At 40.3% G+C, this 14,835-nt stretch overlaps 1 protein-coding gene across 5 annotated transcripts in view; it reads right to left on the bottom strand.

Moving 5' to 3' along the window:
* Window positions 1–14,835, bottom strand: part of PLCE1 (phospholipase C epsilon 1) — a 343,931-nt gene that overhangs the window by 23,828 nt on the left and 305,268 nt on the right. For all 5 annotated transcript variants that reach the window (XM_063669995.1, XM_063669996.1, XM_063669997.1 and 2 more), the window contains 3 exons: window positions 11,044–11,175; window positions 6,033–6,323; window positions 67–230 (listed from right to left, as the gene is read on the bottom strand). In XM_063669995.1, the coding sequence (XP_063526065.1) occupies window positions 67–230; window positions 6,033–6,323; window positions 11,044–11,175 (587 nt within the window). The remainder of the gene's footprint in view (window positions 1–66; window positions 231–6,032; window positions 6,324–11,043; window positions 11,176–14,835) is intronic.

The following is a 14,835-nucleotide window of genomic DNA, read 5'->3' as shown; positions in this document are numbered from 1 at the left end:
AAACCAGTTCGTTTTCAGGAAGGCTTAAACCCGACCTTATGTTCTTTCTCTAGGGGCCGTACTTACAGTTAAAGAATAGACTGCAGGATCCATGTTGTCCAGATCTCTTTCCAGTGGAGAAAACTTCTGATACATGGGGCAGTTCTTGTCCCACAGAACTGGAGGTTTCAAAACATAACCACAACCACCATTTGCCTCAAACATTGCAGCATTTAAATGTAAAGGGAGATCTGTAAAACAAACAACAAAGAAAGCCAATATAGCTTGTTACTTTGTCACTTAAGTATCACCTTATAAATTTAAAGTTCAAAAGAACTTTGCATCAATTTTCCCTAAGCTCCAGCATGAAAAAGAGATAATCACCCATTCATCCCACAGATTGATAAATGACTACTATATGCCAAGTTGTGTGAGGCATCAGATACAGCAGGTAATAAGAGAAAAATTCCTGTCCCTCTGGGGCTTACAGTCTATGGATATGCCCAGTGTTACCACTCCTAACTAGGTGCCACCACTTAAAAACTCCTTTGCAAATATTTGCTACATCTGTCTGAAAAATCTTGTGAAATACAGTTGACCATGGGGGATTGGTTCCAGGACGAGAAGGTACCAAAGTCCACAGATGCTCAGGTCTGTGATATAGATGGTGTAGAATTTGCATTATAACCTATACCATCCTTCTGCATACTTTTTCTTTTTTTTCCCCTGGGAGCATAGATTCAAGTCGCCCTGAATATATTCTCCCCCTTCTGTATACTTAAAATCATCTCTAGATTACTTATAATACCTAATGCAATGTAAATGCTATGTAAATGGTTGCCATACTGTATTGTTTAGGGAAAAACAACAAGGAAACAAGGCTGTATATGTTCAGAGCAGATGCAACCATCCATTTTTTTTAATGAATATTTTCAATCCACAGCTGGCTGAATCCACAGATGTGGAACCCAAGGATATGGAGGGGCAACTCTACTTATTTTATACTAAATTTTAGAAAGGAATAATGGCTTATCTCTAAGCCATGCAGACAATTGTATGGACAATTCTTGCTATTTCAAATGTAAGACAAAATCTTAATTATACAAGAAAGAATAGGAGAATAGCCAGAAAAACATGTTTTTCCTTGAAATCTCAATTTCATCCCATAAATTACATCTATTTCTTTTTAAAAAATTGTAAACATGAAAAAAAAAATCACATCTGCTTCACATCATGTCCACAGTCTCCTCAATTATAAACATCAGGAACCTTCACAGAGGCTTTTTTTGTTGCCAAATTTTATTTGGCACAGTAGTTTAATGAACAATTGGATTCCTGCACTGTTTCTGAGCTCTTACACACTCAAATGCTCACCTAATGGTGCAAGTCTGTATAAAAGTTACCCAAATGAGCAAAAAGTTGATGAGACACACCTGATGAATACTCCCTGATAGATTCCTTCCATGTGTAAGAATGAACTTTGTACATGGACCACATCAAGGCAAAGTGCAGTAAGTGCCTTGGGGCAATGAGAAGTTGGCCTCTACTTGTCCTGTCTGTAAAATGTTTCCCTGTCTGTGGGGTTGGCCAGTATTGTGTGCAGGAATTCCTGGCATAAGATGTCTTAGACATATGAAAGCTCCTTATCTGTAAAATGAGTGAGAGGACCTCATCTCTCAGGCCCCTGCCAGTCCTGATGTGACTGGTTCATTGTGGCCATGCTGCCTCACCTGCATTGGGAGAAAATTCTCTTCTCAGGCCACTTCGTGACAGAGGAACACGGACATGGTAAGGGTAGTGAAGAGGGTGAAGCCAACTAGCTCATATGGGGTTGCTAAAGGTGAAATGGACATATAGTACTAACAACAGCAATGGCAGCTCGCACTCTGCACTCTTACTAAGGACCAGACACCATTCTAAGCACTTTATGTGCATCAAGTACCCCCAATAATCTATGAAGCAGATCCTTTTAGTATCTCCATTTTTATGGATGAGGAAACTGAAGCACAAAAAGTGAAAACACCCAAGAAACATAACTAGTAAGTGGTGGATGCTATAAATCGAGCCCAGATGGCCTAACCCATTGTTCCCAATCTTAACTACTGAGCCATATAATGTACATCTTATAGGGGTGTGGATACAGTAAATGAGATTTGGCACATACAAGGTGCTCAATAAATAGTAACTACTTTTTTTTGTGATCATGACATCAACCTCAAGTGATTTCAGTAGCACCGTGTCTACCCTAATAGTTTTCCAAAACTTTAAAGCTGTAAAGCCAAAACTCTAAAGCTATTATTAAAACTTTGAAGCTTTTAAAAATTATTTTATTTTACTGTTTTAAGTTCTGGGGTACATATGCAGGATGTACAGGTTTGTTACATAGGTAAACATGTGCCATGGTGGTTTGCTGCACCTATCAATCCATCCCCTAGGTATTAAACCCAGCGTGCATCAGCTCCTTCCCCTAATGCTCAGTTTCTTAACTGAAATCTAACTTGGTGACCTAACATGTAAAAGAGATCCACGTAGAGCCGCACGGTTTGAAATAAAGGTGGGACCTCAAATCTAGCCCTCTTGCTGTCCCCTGAACATGATCCCAGAACTTCATCCGGGGCTATAGTTTAAAAATCATCATTCCAATCAAGTGAAAAAGTGTGCACAAATCAGTGTAACCCTGCTACATTTCTGAAACAATGCACCTAATGATAGATCAAGCATACCATTGCCTTGATGGTCTTCTACTCATTAAAATACTCTGCATTATGTAGACACCGTTCACATAATGTTTATCCTTATATTTGAGGATTGGAAAAGTCTGTCATTCAAAAAAGCTTAATACATTCTTTAAAAAAAGTTTTTCTTTTGACTAGGGTTGCATGTTTACACATTGTAAGTCTGGGTATGAGGCAGGTATTGTTCTGCCTCAGATGCAAGAACTTAGAGGGTCTGTTGCCAGCAATAACCAGGGGTTTGCATACCAGTCTCAGGTCAGTTTCTAAACTCAAGAGTTGGTTTTATTGAGTGTTGATCTGGGAAACTCCTGGTTCCAGATCACTTCAGACCTTCTTGGAGTTGATGGAACCAGCAGAAATCTTGGGAAGGGATGGCCATAAGTCCATGGACACCCACTTGGAGCATTAGAATCCCCTAAAATCCAGGAAGTCACAGAGCAGATGATCCATGAAACCTCTTAGGAGGTTGGCCCTGGGAGGGTTTCTCTGCTATTTGGTTGGGATGCTTCATGGAAAATCAAGCACTTCCTAGCCTGGAAATTCTTTTCAACAATTGAAAAATGGTGCTTCCACTGTTGACTCTTATCGATCTATTCGATCTATCTATCTATCTATCTATATTTTTCTTTTTTTTTTTTTTTTTTTGAGATAGTGTCTCACTTTGTCACCCAGGCTGAAGTGCAGTGGCGTGCTCTCGGCTCACTGCAACCTTTGCCTCCTGGGTTCAAGAGATTCTTTTGCCTTAGCCTCCTGAGTAGCTGGGACTACAGGCATGCACTACCACGCCCGGCTAGTTTTTGTATTTCAGTACAGATGGGGTTTCACCATGTTGGCCAGGCTGGTCTTGAACTCCTGACCTCAGGTGATCCACCTACCTTGGCCTCCCAAAGTGCTGGGATTACAGGCATGAGCCATCGTCCCTGGCCCCTATCTATATATTTTTTGAGACAGTGTCTCGCTCTGTCACCCAGGCTGGAATGCAGTGGCACAATCACTGCAACCTCTGCTTTCCGCTCATCCTTCCGAATAGCTGGGACTACAGGCATACACCACCAAGCCCCACTATTTTTTTTTTTTTTTTTTTTAATATTTTTAGTAGAGATGGGGTTTCACCATGCTGGCCAGGCTGGTCTCGAACTCCTGGCCAGAAGTGATCCACCCACCTCGGCCTCCCAAAGTGCTGGGATTACAGGTATGAGACACTGTGCCTGGCCTTATCTATCTGTTTGAATTTGCAATTCAGAGAAGTAAACACTTGGAAAAGATCTTGACCAAAAATCAAAAACCACATGTTCATATTACAGTGGGGCTGACAGAGATAATCTGCCTCAACTCAGAGTAACAAGCATTTACTGAGCATCTACTGTGTGCAAAGTATTAATATTAAATCAGGCTGTACCCCCAGTTTACGGAAATGAAGACCATTTTTATAGATGAACACGCTGATACTGCATGTTGCTTGTACTTTGTCCAACATGGGGAGATGTTTAATCAGCACATTGAATGGAGAGAGGTTATATGATAGCACCTTTTCCCAGTTTGGAAGATTATGCAGAGAAACTTGAGGATGAACCACACAGCACAGCCTTTTGAGTGGGACGGCTTAAAGATGTACTCTCAATCCCAACTTGATTTGGAAGAGAAGCAAAGCCTTTAAGGGTCAGTGGAGGACAGGCAGCTTTAGTTTGTACTTCTGGACTGCAGGGTGGCCCATGGAGTGGCAGCTCCCTGTGTCCCCTTCACCTGTTGCTCCCTTTTGCTATTCAGTGGAGCCAGTGTGTCTATACCAGTCCTGGCACTTCCGGAGAAAGGGCACATCCAAAGCCAAATGCACTTCCACTTCCTTGAGAAAATCTTTTGATAGTGACTTCAGTTTACTTAAAATATGCTGGTATAATAACCAATGGCACCAGGTGGACACAGAACTACAGACAGGGCTGGAGATGTGAAACCACAAGCCACTCAGGAAAGAATGAACAGAAATAGAAAAGAAAATTTTTACAACTTTGAAAGTATTTCATAATTATTTCCATTTGCGAGCCCAAATCATACTGTTTTCATAACTTATCAAACACACTCAATGATAGTTAAACTTTGTAGAATGCTTTCTATGTGCCAGGCACTATGCTAAATATGGTACTTCACCGACATCATCTTATTTAATTTTAACTGAAAGAAGCACATATAACAAGGGCAGAAATGTGACCAATATCTCTAATCATATGTCTTTGGGGTCATCCACCAATGGGTGTTGTTGGCACCAGGTAGCTAGCTGGTCCCAGAGCTAAAGCTGTGGTTTGACCTCAGCTGGAGACAAGGCCATGCTGTGGTTTGTGGTTCAGCATGGTTAGATGAGATTGGATTCAGTTCACGCGAAATGAATGATAACAGCTGCCTGCCGCTTAACTGTTCAAAGGAAAAACTGTGGTTTATGAAAGAGCTTTTAGGAAACATTTATCTACTCTTACCTTCTGTAGCTCCTCTCCTCCCCCATAACTAAGTGGAAACAAAATGCTTTATCCTTTAAACTTCCAGACTCCTTGAATTTATTACTACAAGTCATCCTGCAACCTTGAACAAATAAACCAATTTGTGCCTTGATTTGCTCATCTGAGAAATGGCGATCACAAAGGTACATAACTTTAGGGCTGTTGTGAAGATTAAATAAGATAATAGGGGGTCAAAAATTCAGCGTACTGCCTAATGCACAGTGAGCGTGCAATAAATGGCAGCTTCTACTCTGGAGTTTTAGGCCTCATATCAGCGTCTCATTGACAGTGGAGAAACATGATCACTACTTACTCTGTTCATGTACTTCACATACTTGTTTTCCTTTTGCTAGCTATTCTTAGGGCACTGACCATTATTCTCCATCTCAATTCCAAAAGGATAAGAAGCTAAAATGGTTTTAACTTGCAAAGTGGTTGGAGCGACACTTCTTTTTGACTGCAAGAACAACTGCGTAGTAAGACAGGTTAACTAGGCAGTGTTAGGAAATCCCTGCTCCAAAAAGAGGTTTAAACATAAACCGGGCATGGTTTTATCAAGAGCAGCTTGGTATTTGAAAAATTGCATTTAAAAAGGGGCAGGACCAGGAGACCTTACAGTCCCCTTCAAGATTCTTTTCTATCACCTTAATCTGAAACATCAGAGGCACAATTCAGTATCAAATTCACTTCTGTTTTCCATCATCATATTTTTACTCTCACATACGGTGTGCCCCAGTCTGGAATCTTGCTCCTTTGAAAAAATGCTGTCAAACTGCATTTACTGAAATGTAAGATGCAAAGGAGAGAGGTGAGCATGCAGGCCCCTTACCATCGGTCTGGTAGTTGAGTGCCACGAGCTGTATCCCATGGAGCCAGAACATGAGGGGGTTCGGGTTGGAAGAGTCGATGCGGGTGGCAGCAGGGTAAGTTCTCAGCAGCTGACAGGCGGTGTGCTGGATCAGTTTCTGAGAATACCTGCGACACAGACGTTTGGTGGCATTTTCATTCAGCGACGAGATATGATAACATTTGGGAGTTCTAATGATAGCACTCAGGGACGTGGTTGGGTTGAGAGGGGAAGAAGATTCCTCCCAGGTCTGTCGAATGCCTTCACAGGAACCTAAACCCCCCAAGAAATTAGCCGCAGATTAGTGTAGAAAACTTTAAATATTTTAGAAAGATAAACCTGAACAACATCCCAGTAAACAGTCATAGCATATAAACCACATCAGAATACCTCTTGGATTTTACTTGTGAGTTAGTTCGCCACTCTAAAACAACATGGTGGCTACTTAGTTTTAAAATGAGTGTGGTGGCTGGGTGTGTTGGCTCATTCCTAGAATCCCAGCACTTTGGGAGGTCACAGTGGGAGGATTGCTTGAGTCCAGAAGTTCAAGACCAGCCTGGGCAACATGGTGAGAGCCCATCTCTACAAAAAGTAAAAAATAAAATAAAACCAAACAAAAACCCCCCCACAAGAAACAAAACAAAATGAATGTAGCAACATCAATTTAAATTAAAAGCCTGGAAGTCCTTTGCCTCAGTACTTCATTTGGGTTGTGGTATATTTGCACAAATAAACAATATATATACAAAGATATTCACTCCAGCATTGTTTTTCACAGGAAACAACAAAATCAAACCAAACTAAGAAGCAACCCAAATGTATCAGTGAAGAAGTGATTCCATAAATGACAGTATATCCATGCAGTGGACCACCACACAAGCATTAAAGAGAATAAGGAAGCTATATGTACAGAAAATTATGTGAAAAGTTATAGCAAGTATAAAGTTATACATGTATGTTTGGTTATACAGGCATACCTTATTTTATTGTGCTTTGTTTTACTGCACTTTGCAGATACTGCACTTTTTTTTTTTTTTTTTTTTTTAACAAATTTAAAGTTTGGGGCAGCCCTGCCTTCAGCAAGTTTATTGGTGCAATTTTTCCAACAGCATGTATTCACTTTGTGTCTCTGTGTCACATTTTAGTAATTCTTGCAAAATTTCAAACTTTTAAACATTATTATTATATCTGTTATGGTGATCTGTGACGAGTGATCTTCAATGTTTTATTGTAATTGTTTTGGGGTGCCATGAACCATACCCATAAGATGGTAAACTTAATTGACAAATGTGCGTGCTGTGACTGCTCTACCCACCAGCCCTTCACCCATTTCCCTCCCTCTCCTTGTGCCCTGAGACACAAGGATACTGACATGAGGCCAATTAATAACCCTACAGTGGCCTCTAAATGTTCAAGTGAAAGGGAGAGTCACACGTTTCTCACTTGAAATCAAAAGCTAGGCTGGCCACGGTGGCTCATGCCTGCAATCCCAGCACTTTGGGAGGCTGTGGCGGGTGGATCACCAGAGGTCAAGAGTTCGAGACCAGCCTGACTAACATGGTGAAACCCCGTCTCTACTAAAAATACAAAAATTAGCCAGGCACACACGCCTGTAATCCCAGCTACTCGGGAGGCTGAGGCAGGAGAATCACTTGAACCCGGGAGGTAGAGGTTGCAGTGAGCTGAGATCGCACCACTGCACTCCAGCCTGGGCAACATGGCGAGACTCTGCCTCAAAAAAAAAAAAAAAAAAAAAAAAAGAAAGAAAGAAATCAAAAGCTAGAAATAATTAAGCTTAGTGAGGAAGGCATGTCAAAGGCCAAGACAGGTTGAAAGTTAGGCATTTTGTGATAAACAGTTAGCTAAGTTATGAATGCAAAGGAAAAGTTCTTGAAGGAAATTAAAAGTGCTACTCCATTGAACACACAAATGATAAGGAAGCCAAACAGCCTTATTACTGATACGGGTAAAGTGTTAGTGGTCTGGATAGAAGATTAAACCAGCCACAACATATTTTAAGCCAAAGCCTAATTGAGAGTAAGGCCCTGAACTCTCTTCTGTTTTATGAAGGTTGAGAGAAGTGAGGAAGCTGCAGAAGAAAAGTTGGAAGCTAGCAGAGGTTGGTTCGTGAGGTTTAAGGAAAGAAGTCATCTCCATAACATAAAATCAGCAAGTACTGATGGAGAAGCTACAATAAGTTATTCGTAAGATCTAGCTAAGATCATTGATGAAGGTGGCCACATTAAACAACAGATTTTTTTGAGATGGAGTCTCGCTCTGTCGCCCAGGCTGGAGTGTAGTGGCGCCATCTTGGCTCACTGCAAGCTCCACCTCCCGGGTTCACGCCATTCTCCTTCCTCAGCCTCCTGAGTAGCTGGGACTACAGGCACCCGCCACCACGCCCAGCTAATTTTTTTTGTATTTTTAGTAGAGATGGGGTTTCACCGTGTTAGCCAGGATGGTCTCAATCTCCTGATCTTGTGATCCACCCGCCTCAGCCTCCCAAAGTGCTGGGATTACAGGCATGAGCCACCACGCCCGGCCAAACAGCAAATTTTTATTGTAAATGAAACAGCCTTCTATTGGAAGAAGATGCCACCTAGGACTTTCATAGCTAGAGAAGATAAGCCAATGCCTGGCTTCAAAGAAAAGGCTGTCTCTCTTGTTAGGAGCTAATGCAGCTGGCGACTTGAAGTTGAAGCCAATGCTCATGGACCATTCTGAAAATCCTTAGGGCCCTTAAGAATCATGCTAAATCTACTCTGCCTGTATTCTATAGATGGAACAACAAAACCTAGATGACAGCACATCTGTTTACAGCATGATTTTTCATGTCTGCTAACACAGTATCCAGTCTGCAGCCCATGAACAAGGAGTAATTTGAACTTTTAAATCTTATTTAAGAATTAAATTTCATAAGGCTAAAGCTTCCATAGGTTGTGATTCCTCTGATGGATCTGGTGAAAATAAAATGAAAACCTCCTAGAAAGAATTCACCATTCTAGACGTCCTTAAGAGCATTCATGATTCATGGGAGGAGGTCAAAAGAGCAACATTAACAGAAGTTTTGGAGAAGTTAATTCCAAACTTCATGGATGACTTGGAGGGGTTTAAAACCGCAGTGGAGGGAGTAACTGCAGATATGGTGGAAACAGCAAGAGAACTAGAAGTATAGCCTGCAGATGTGACTGAATTCCTGCAATTTCATGATAAAACTTGAATGGATGAGGAGTTGCTTCTTAATGGATGAGCAAAGAAAGTGGTTTCTTGAGATGGAATCTACTCTTGGCGAAGATCCTGTGAACATTGTTGAAATGACAACAAAGGATTTAGAATATTTCATACATTTATAGTTGATAAAGCAGCAGTGGGGTTTCAGAGGTCTGACTCCAATTTTGAAAGTTCTACCATGGTCGGGTGCGGAGGCTCACACCTGTAATCCCAGCACTTTGGAAGGCCGAGGCGGACAGATCATGAGGTGAGGAGATCGAGACCATCCTGGCTAACATGGTGAAACCCCATCTCTACTAAAAATACAAAAAAATTAGCCGGGCGTGGTGGTGGGCGCCTGTAGTCCCAGCTACTCAGGAGGCTGAGGAAGGAGAATGGCGTGAACCTGGGAGGCGGAGCTTGCAGTGAGCCGAGATCTTTCCACTGCAATCCAGCCTGGGCGACAGAGCAAGACTTCGTCTCAAAAAAAAAAAAAAAAAAGAAAAAGAAAGTTCTATCATGAGTAAAATGCTATCAAACAGCATTGCATGATACAGAGAAATCTTTTATCCAAGGAAGAGTTGGTTGATGTGGCAAACTTCACTGTTGCCTTCTTGTAAGAAACTGCCAGACACCCCAGCCTTCAGCAACCACCCCCCTGATGAATCAGCAGCCATCAATGTTGAGCCAACACCCTCCACCAGCTAAATAATATAACAACTTGCTAAAGGCTCAGATGATTGTTAGCATTTTGTATCAATAAAGTATTTTCTATTGAAAGTATGTACATTTTTTAGACATAATGCTATTGCACATTTAATAGACTACGGTATAGTATAGACATAACTTTTATATGTACTGGGAAACCAAAAAATTAATGTGACTCATTTTATCATGATATTCACTTTATTGCAGTGGTCTGGAACCGAACCTGCAATATCTCCAAAGTATGCCTGTATCCCATTTGGATTATCTTAAAAAGGATCTTATTTTTCTTGAACAAAACACAATAAACTTAATAGTGGTTACTTCTGGAGAATAGCACCAGGACATTGAGTGGAAAGGAATTTTAATAATACTCTGTATTGTTTGAGTTTTTAACTATGAGAATTTATTACTTTCATAATAAAAAGTAACTAGAAATAAAATAGCCATATCTTCTGGAGTTATAATGGTGAAGAAAACAGTTCCAAGAAACCACTAGAATGTTCCAAGAATGTTCCAAGGTGCCTCTAATTTTTACTCGTGAGGCAAACACTGTTCAAACATCTTCAGTGAAATGTTATTTTTATTTTTTATGTTTTAATATTTTTTTGAGACAGAATCTTGCTCTGTCGCCCAGGCTGGGGTACAGTGGTGCGATCTCAGCTCACTGCAACCTCTACCTTCTGGGCTTAAGTGATTCTCTTGCCTCAGCCTCCCTAGTAGCTGGGATTACAGGTGTGCACTACCACACCCGGCTACCTTTTGTATTTTTAGTAGAGACGGCGTTTCATCATGTTAGCCAGGCTGGTCTCGAACTCCTGACCTCAAGTGATCCACCTGCCTTGGCCTCCAAAAGTGCTGGGATTACAGGCATGAGCCACTGTGCCCAGCCTGAAATGCTGTTTTTAGTACATTAAAAGTGTAAATTAGCAATTACAAAAATTTATACTATACTCAGACAATATTAACGTTCATGGAAAAAGAATTAAAAAATTCAAGGGAAGTGCTTAGACAGTAAAATATCTAAATCACCCAGCATGCAGAATCAAACAAAGATATTGTAAGAAAGTGACTTTACTTTTTCCAGATGTTTTGTTAAATGATGCTGTCTCCCCTGGGCTCATTCTGCCCGGATTGTTGCCAAAAATGGACTTCCTGCTTTTCCTTTCTTTTCCTCTGCTAGAGCCAGATGCATTTAGAGTTGACAGTCCTGTTCCCATAAAATGAAAATAAATAAGGCAAAAACTACAAGCAAGGCAACTCAACATTTTCCATCCCCGTTAGTGTTTATTTTGAAGTCCTACTACTCCCTTGGAACCTAGTACAGAAACCCTACTAGCAGTTTTTGTTCTGTTAATAATAGCATTGTAGGCAATTAAAGCAAAGTTTTAAAAATCTCTATAGGCAAATGCAACAAGAACTGCATGCTTATCATAGAATGACCACAAAATCACACACACACATAGCTGATTGTGCATCAGAAAGATTTTGAAAACCTGCATGAAAAGAAGATGCTGTGGCCAGAAATGATCAGTGGCTAATTATTTAATTTGGAGAGATGAAGGAATGGCTATTACTTGGGTTTTAGTGTCATAGTGTCTAGGTTCAATTCCTGCTGGTATTAGCCTTAACACCTCCTTCTTTGGTCCTCAGTTTCCTTATCTACAAAATGTGTGTAATGATAGGAACTCGCTCATATGGTTAGTCTGAAGATGGGAAATATGGTGATAATGATGTTTATGGCTTCTCTTTCTCACTCCTGGTCTAACAACTCCCTGGATGCTTCATGCCTGGCACAGTGCCTGGTGCAGAGCAGGAACTGAATACATATTTGCTGAATGAGGAAATGAATGCAAACCACATAGACCTGGCTCCAATGTAAAAAGAGTGAGCTGAAGGCACCAGTGAAGCCAGAATTGCCTCCAAATTTTTCCCGCTGTCATAATTGTACCTTTGGAGAGTAATTCCCTAAGCTGAAGCAGCATTCAGGAGGTCCTCTTTCAGATGATAATACACATTCCAAGAGCATCATCAGAGGAGACAGGATAGAGTAGTGTTTAAGAGCATAGACTTTGGAGTGAGACAGCTGGGTTTAAAATCTGTTCCTAGCAGGGCAATCTCACACAAGTTACTTAACCTCTCTAGATCACTCCCTCATCTGTAAGTGGGCTGTGGTTAGGAATAAACAAGATAATATACACATACAGGCTGAATATCCCTTATCTGAAATGCCTGGGACATGAAGTGTTTCAGATTTCAGATTTCCTCGGATTTTGGAATATTTGTATCATACTCACCTGGTTGAGCATCCCTAGTCTGAGAATCCGAAATCCAAAATGCTCCCATGAGCATTTCCTTTGAGTGTCACATGTCAGCGTTCAAACAGTTTTGGATTTTGGAGCATTTCGGATTAGGGATGCTCAACTTGTCCATACTTAGTAGTGTATCTTGTTCAGGGAAGTGCTCAGTCCATAGTAGCTGTTATTATTATAGCTTAATGTGGGGCTTTTAAGGTGTTTTTTTTTCCTCGGAAGTATTCATAACAGCAAACATGCACAAACTTAGACTATTGAGTTCTCATACCTTGATCTTAATATTTGTGTACATTTTGCTCTTGACACAATTACTTAATAATGGATTTTCTCCCAAGTAAAACTGATGATGGGCCAGTGGGGAGGGGCTCTGTTCATTCTGGACTTTTGCCTATATCCTGCCACATGTCAATATCTTCTACCAGTATGTGGGTACTTCAGTGAAGAGCCTGGTTATTCTTTTGGGATGGGGAGGGGAAGAATGTAAACAAGGACTGAGTGATTAAAAAAGGGGAAGGATTTTGAATTGTGAGAAGGGGCCCAGAAAAATAATGAAGAAGCAACAAAGAACCTTCATCTACCCCGTTGGCTGACTTACCGATAACAACATTTCCAGAAAGCTGGGATTACAGGTGTGCATCACTAATTTTTGTATTTTTAGAAGAGACGGCATTTCACCATGTTGTCCAGGCTGATCTCGAACTCCTGACCTCAAGTGATCCACCCACCATGTTCCAGACAATGTGCTAATCACACTAGATACTTTATTGCTAATTTTTACAGCAATCCTTTAAAGTTAGGACTGTTACACCCCTTCTACAGATAGGGAATCCCAGGTGCAGAGCAGCTATAATACATAACTGTTCAAATCAAGGTCATGGAGAGACAGAGCTGGGATTTAAATTCACATGGTTAGCCTGGTGGCTGCCTCTCTTCCTCAGCTGAGTCTCTAGTTAATTTTAGGGTCTTCCTCTCATCTGTGTTTTTACTTGTGATTGTGAATAAGAATGCTTATTTTAGATATAGATGTTGGAACATCTGACATGACTAAAGTTTCGAGATAGAAGTTTGAACAGAAGCCATCTAGGTATTTAGGAAGAAACCAACTCCAGAACCAGATGCAGTGGTGCACACCAGTAGTCCCAACGACTTGGGAGGCTGAGGCAGGAGAATCACTTGAGCCCAGGAGTTTGAGGCCAGCCTGGGCAACTTAGTAAGACTCTGTCTCTAAAAAGAAAAAAAATTACTTAAAAAAAAAGAATAAATTGACTCCAGTGCATATGATGGTATCTTCCTTCAGAAATCCTAATCTGTCTGGAAGCTCTGAAATCAACTCCCTAACTAGACAAGCGATGTACAGTCATTAGCCACATAACAACATTTAGGTCAACAGGCCACGTATATGATGGTGGTCCCATTTAAGATTGTACTGGAGCTGAAAAATTCCTATCACCTTCTGCTGTCCTAACATCCATAGCATAACACATTACTCAAGTGCTTGTGATTAGATTGGTGTAAACAAATCTGCCGCACTGCCAGTCATATAGAAGTCTAGCACATACAATTATGTATAGAACATACTTGATAATAATAATAAATATGTTACTGGTTTATATATTTACTATACTATACTTTTTATCATTATTTTAGAGTATACTCCTTCTACATTACATGTGTATATATGCGTGTATATATATACATATTTTAAGTTATATATATATATATATAAACTGTAAAACAGCCTCAGGCAGGTCCTTCAGGAAGTATTCCAGAAGAAAGCATTGTTATCATGGGAGATGACAGCTCCATGCTTGTTATTGTCCCTGAAGACCTTCAGTAGGACAAGATGTGGAAGTGGAAGACACTGATATTGGTGATCTTGACTCTGTGTAGATCGAGGCTAATGTGGGTGCTTGTATCTGTTTTTAATAAAAAAGTTTAAAAAGTAAAAGAAATAAAATAAAATGAAGTAAAAAAATTCTAAATAGAGGAAATCTTACAGAATAAGAAAGAAAATGTCTTTGGCTAGAGTCACAGAATGGAAAAAAAAAAAAGGAGAAAAATAAGAAAGAAAATGGCTGGGTGCGATGGCTCATGCCTGTATTTCCAGCATTTTAGGAGGCCAAGGCAGACCAGTCCAGGAGATCAGCCTGGGCAACATAGTGAGACCCTTGTCTCTAAAAAAAAAAAAAAAAAAAAAAGAAAAATTAGCCAGGTATTGGTGGCACATGCCTGTAGTCCTAGCTACTCAGAAGACTAGGGTGGGAGGATCACTTGAGCCCAGGAGTTCAATGTTACGGTGAGCCGTGATTCCACCACTGCACTCCAGCCTGGATGACAGAGCAAGGCCAGGTCTTTAATTAAAAAATAAGAAAAGAAAGAAAACATTTTTATACAGCTGTACAATGTGTTTTAAGCTAAGTGTTATTACAAAAGAGTCAAAAAGTTAAAAAAATAAAAATTTATAAAATATAAAGTTACAGTAAGCTAAGGTTAATTTATTTTTGAAGAAAAATTTTTATTTATAAATGTAGTGTAGCCTTAGTGTACGGTGTTTA

This window comes from Pongo pygmaeus, chromosome 8, assembly GCF_028885625.2.
Source record: "Pongo pygmaeus isolate AG05252 chromosome 8, NHGRI_mPonPyg2-v2.0_pri, whole genome shotgun sequence".
NCBI lineage: Eukaryota > Metazoa > Chordata > Mammalia > Primates > Hominidae > Pongo > Pongo pygmaeus.
This window is presented reverse-complemented; position numbering and strand designations above follow the sequence as displayed.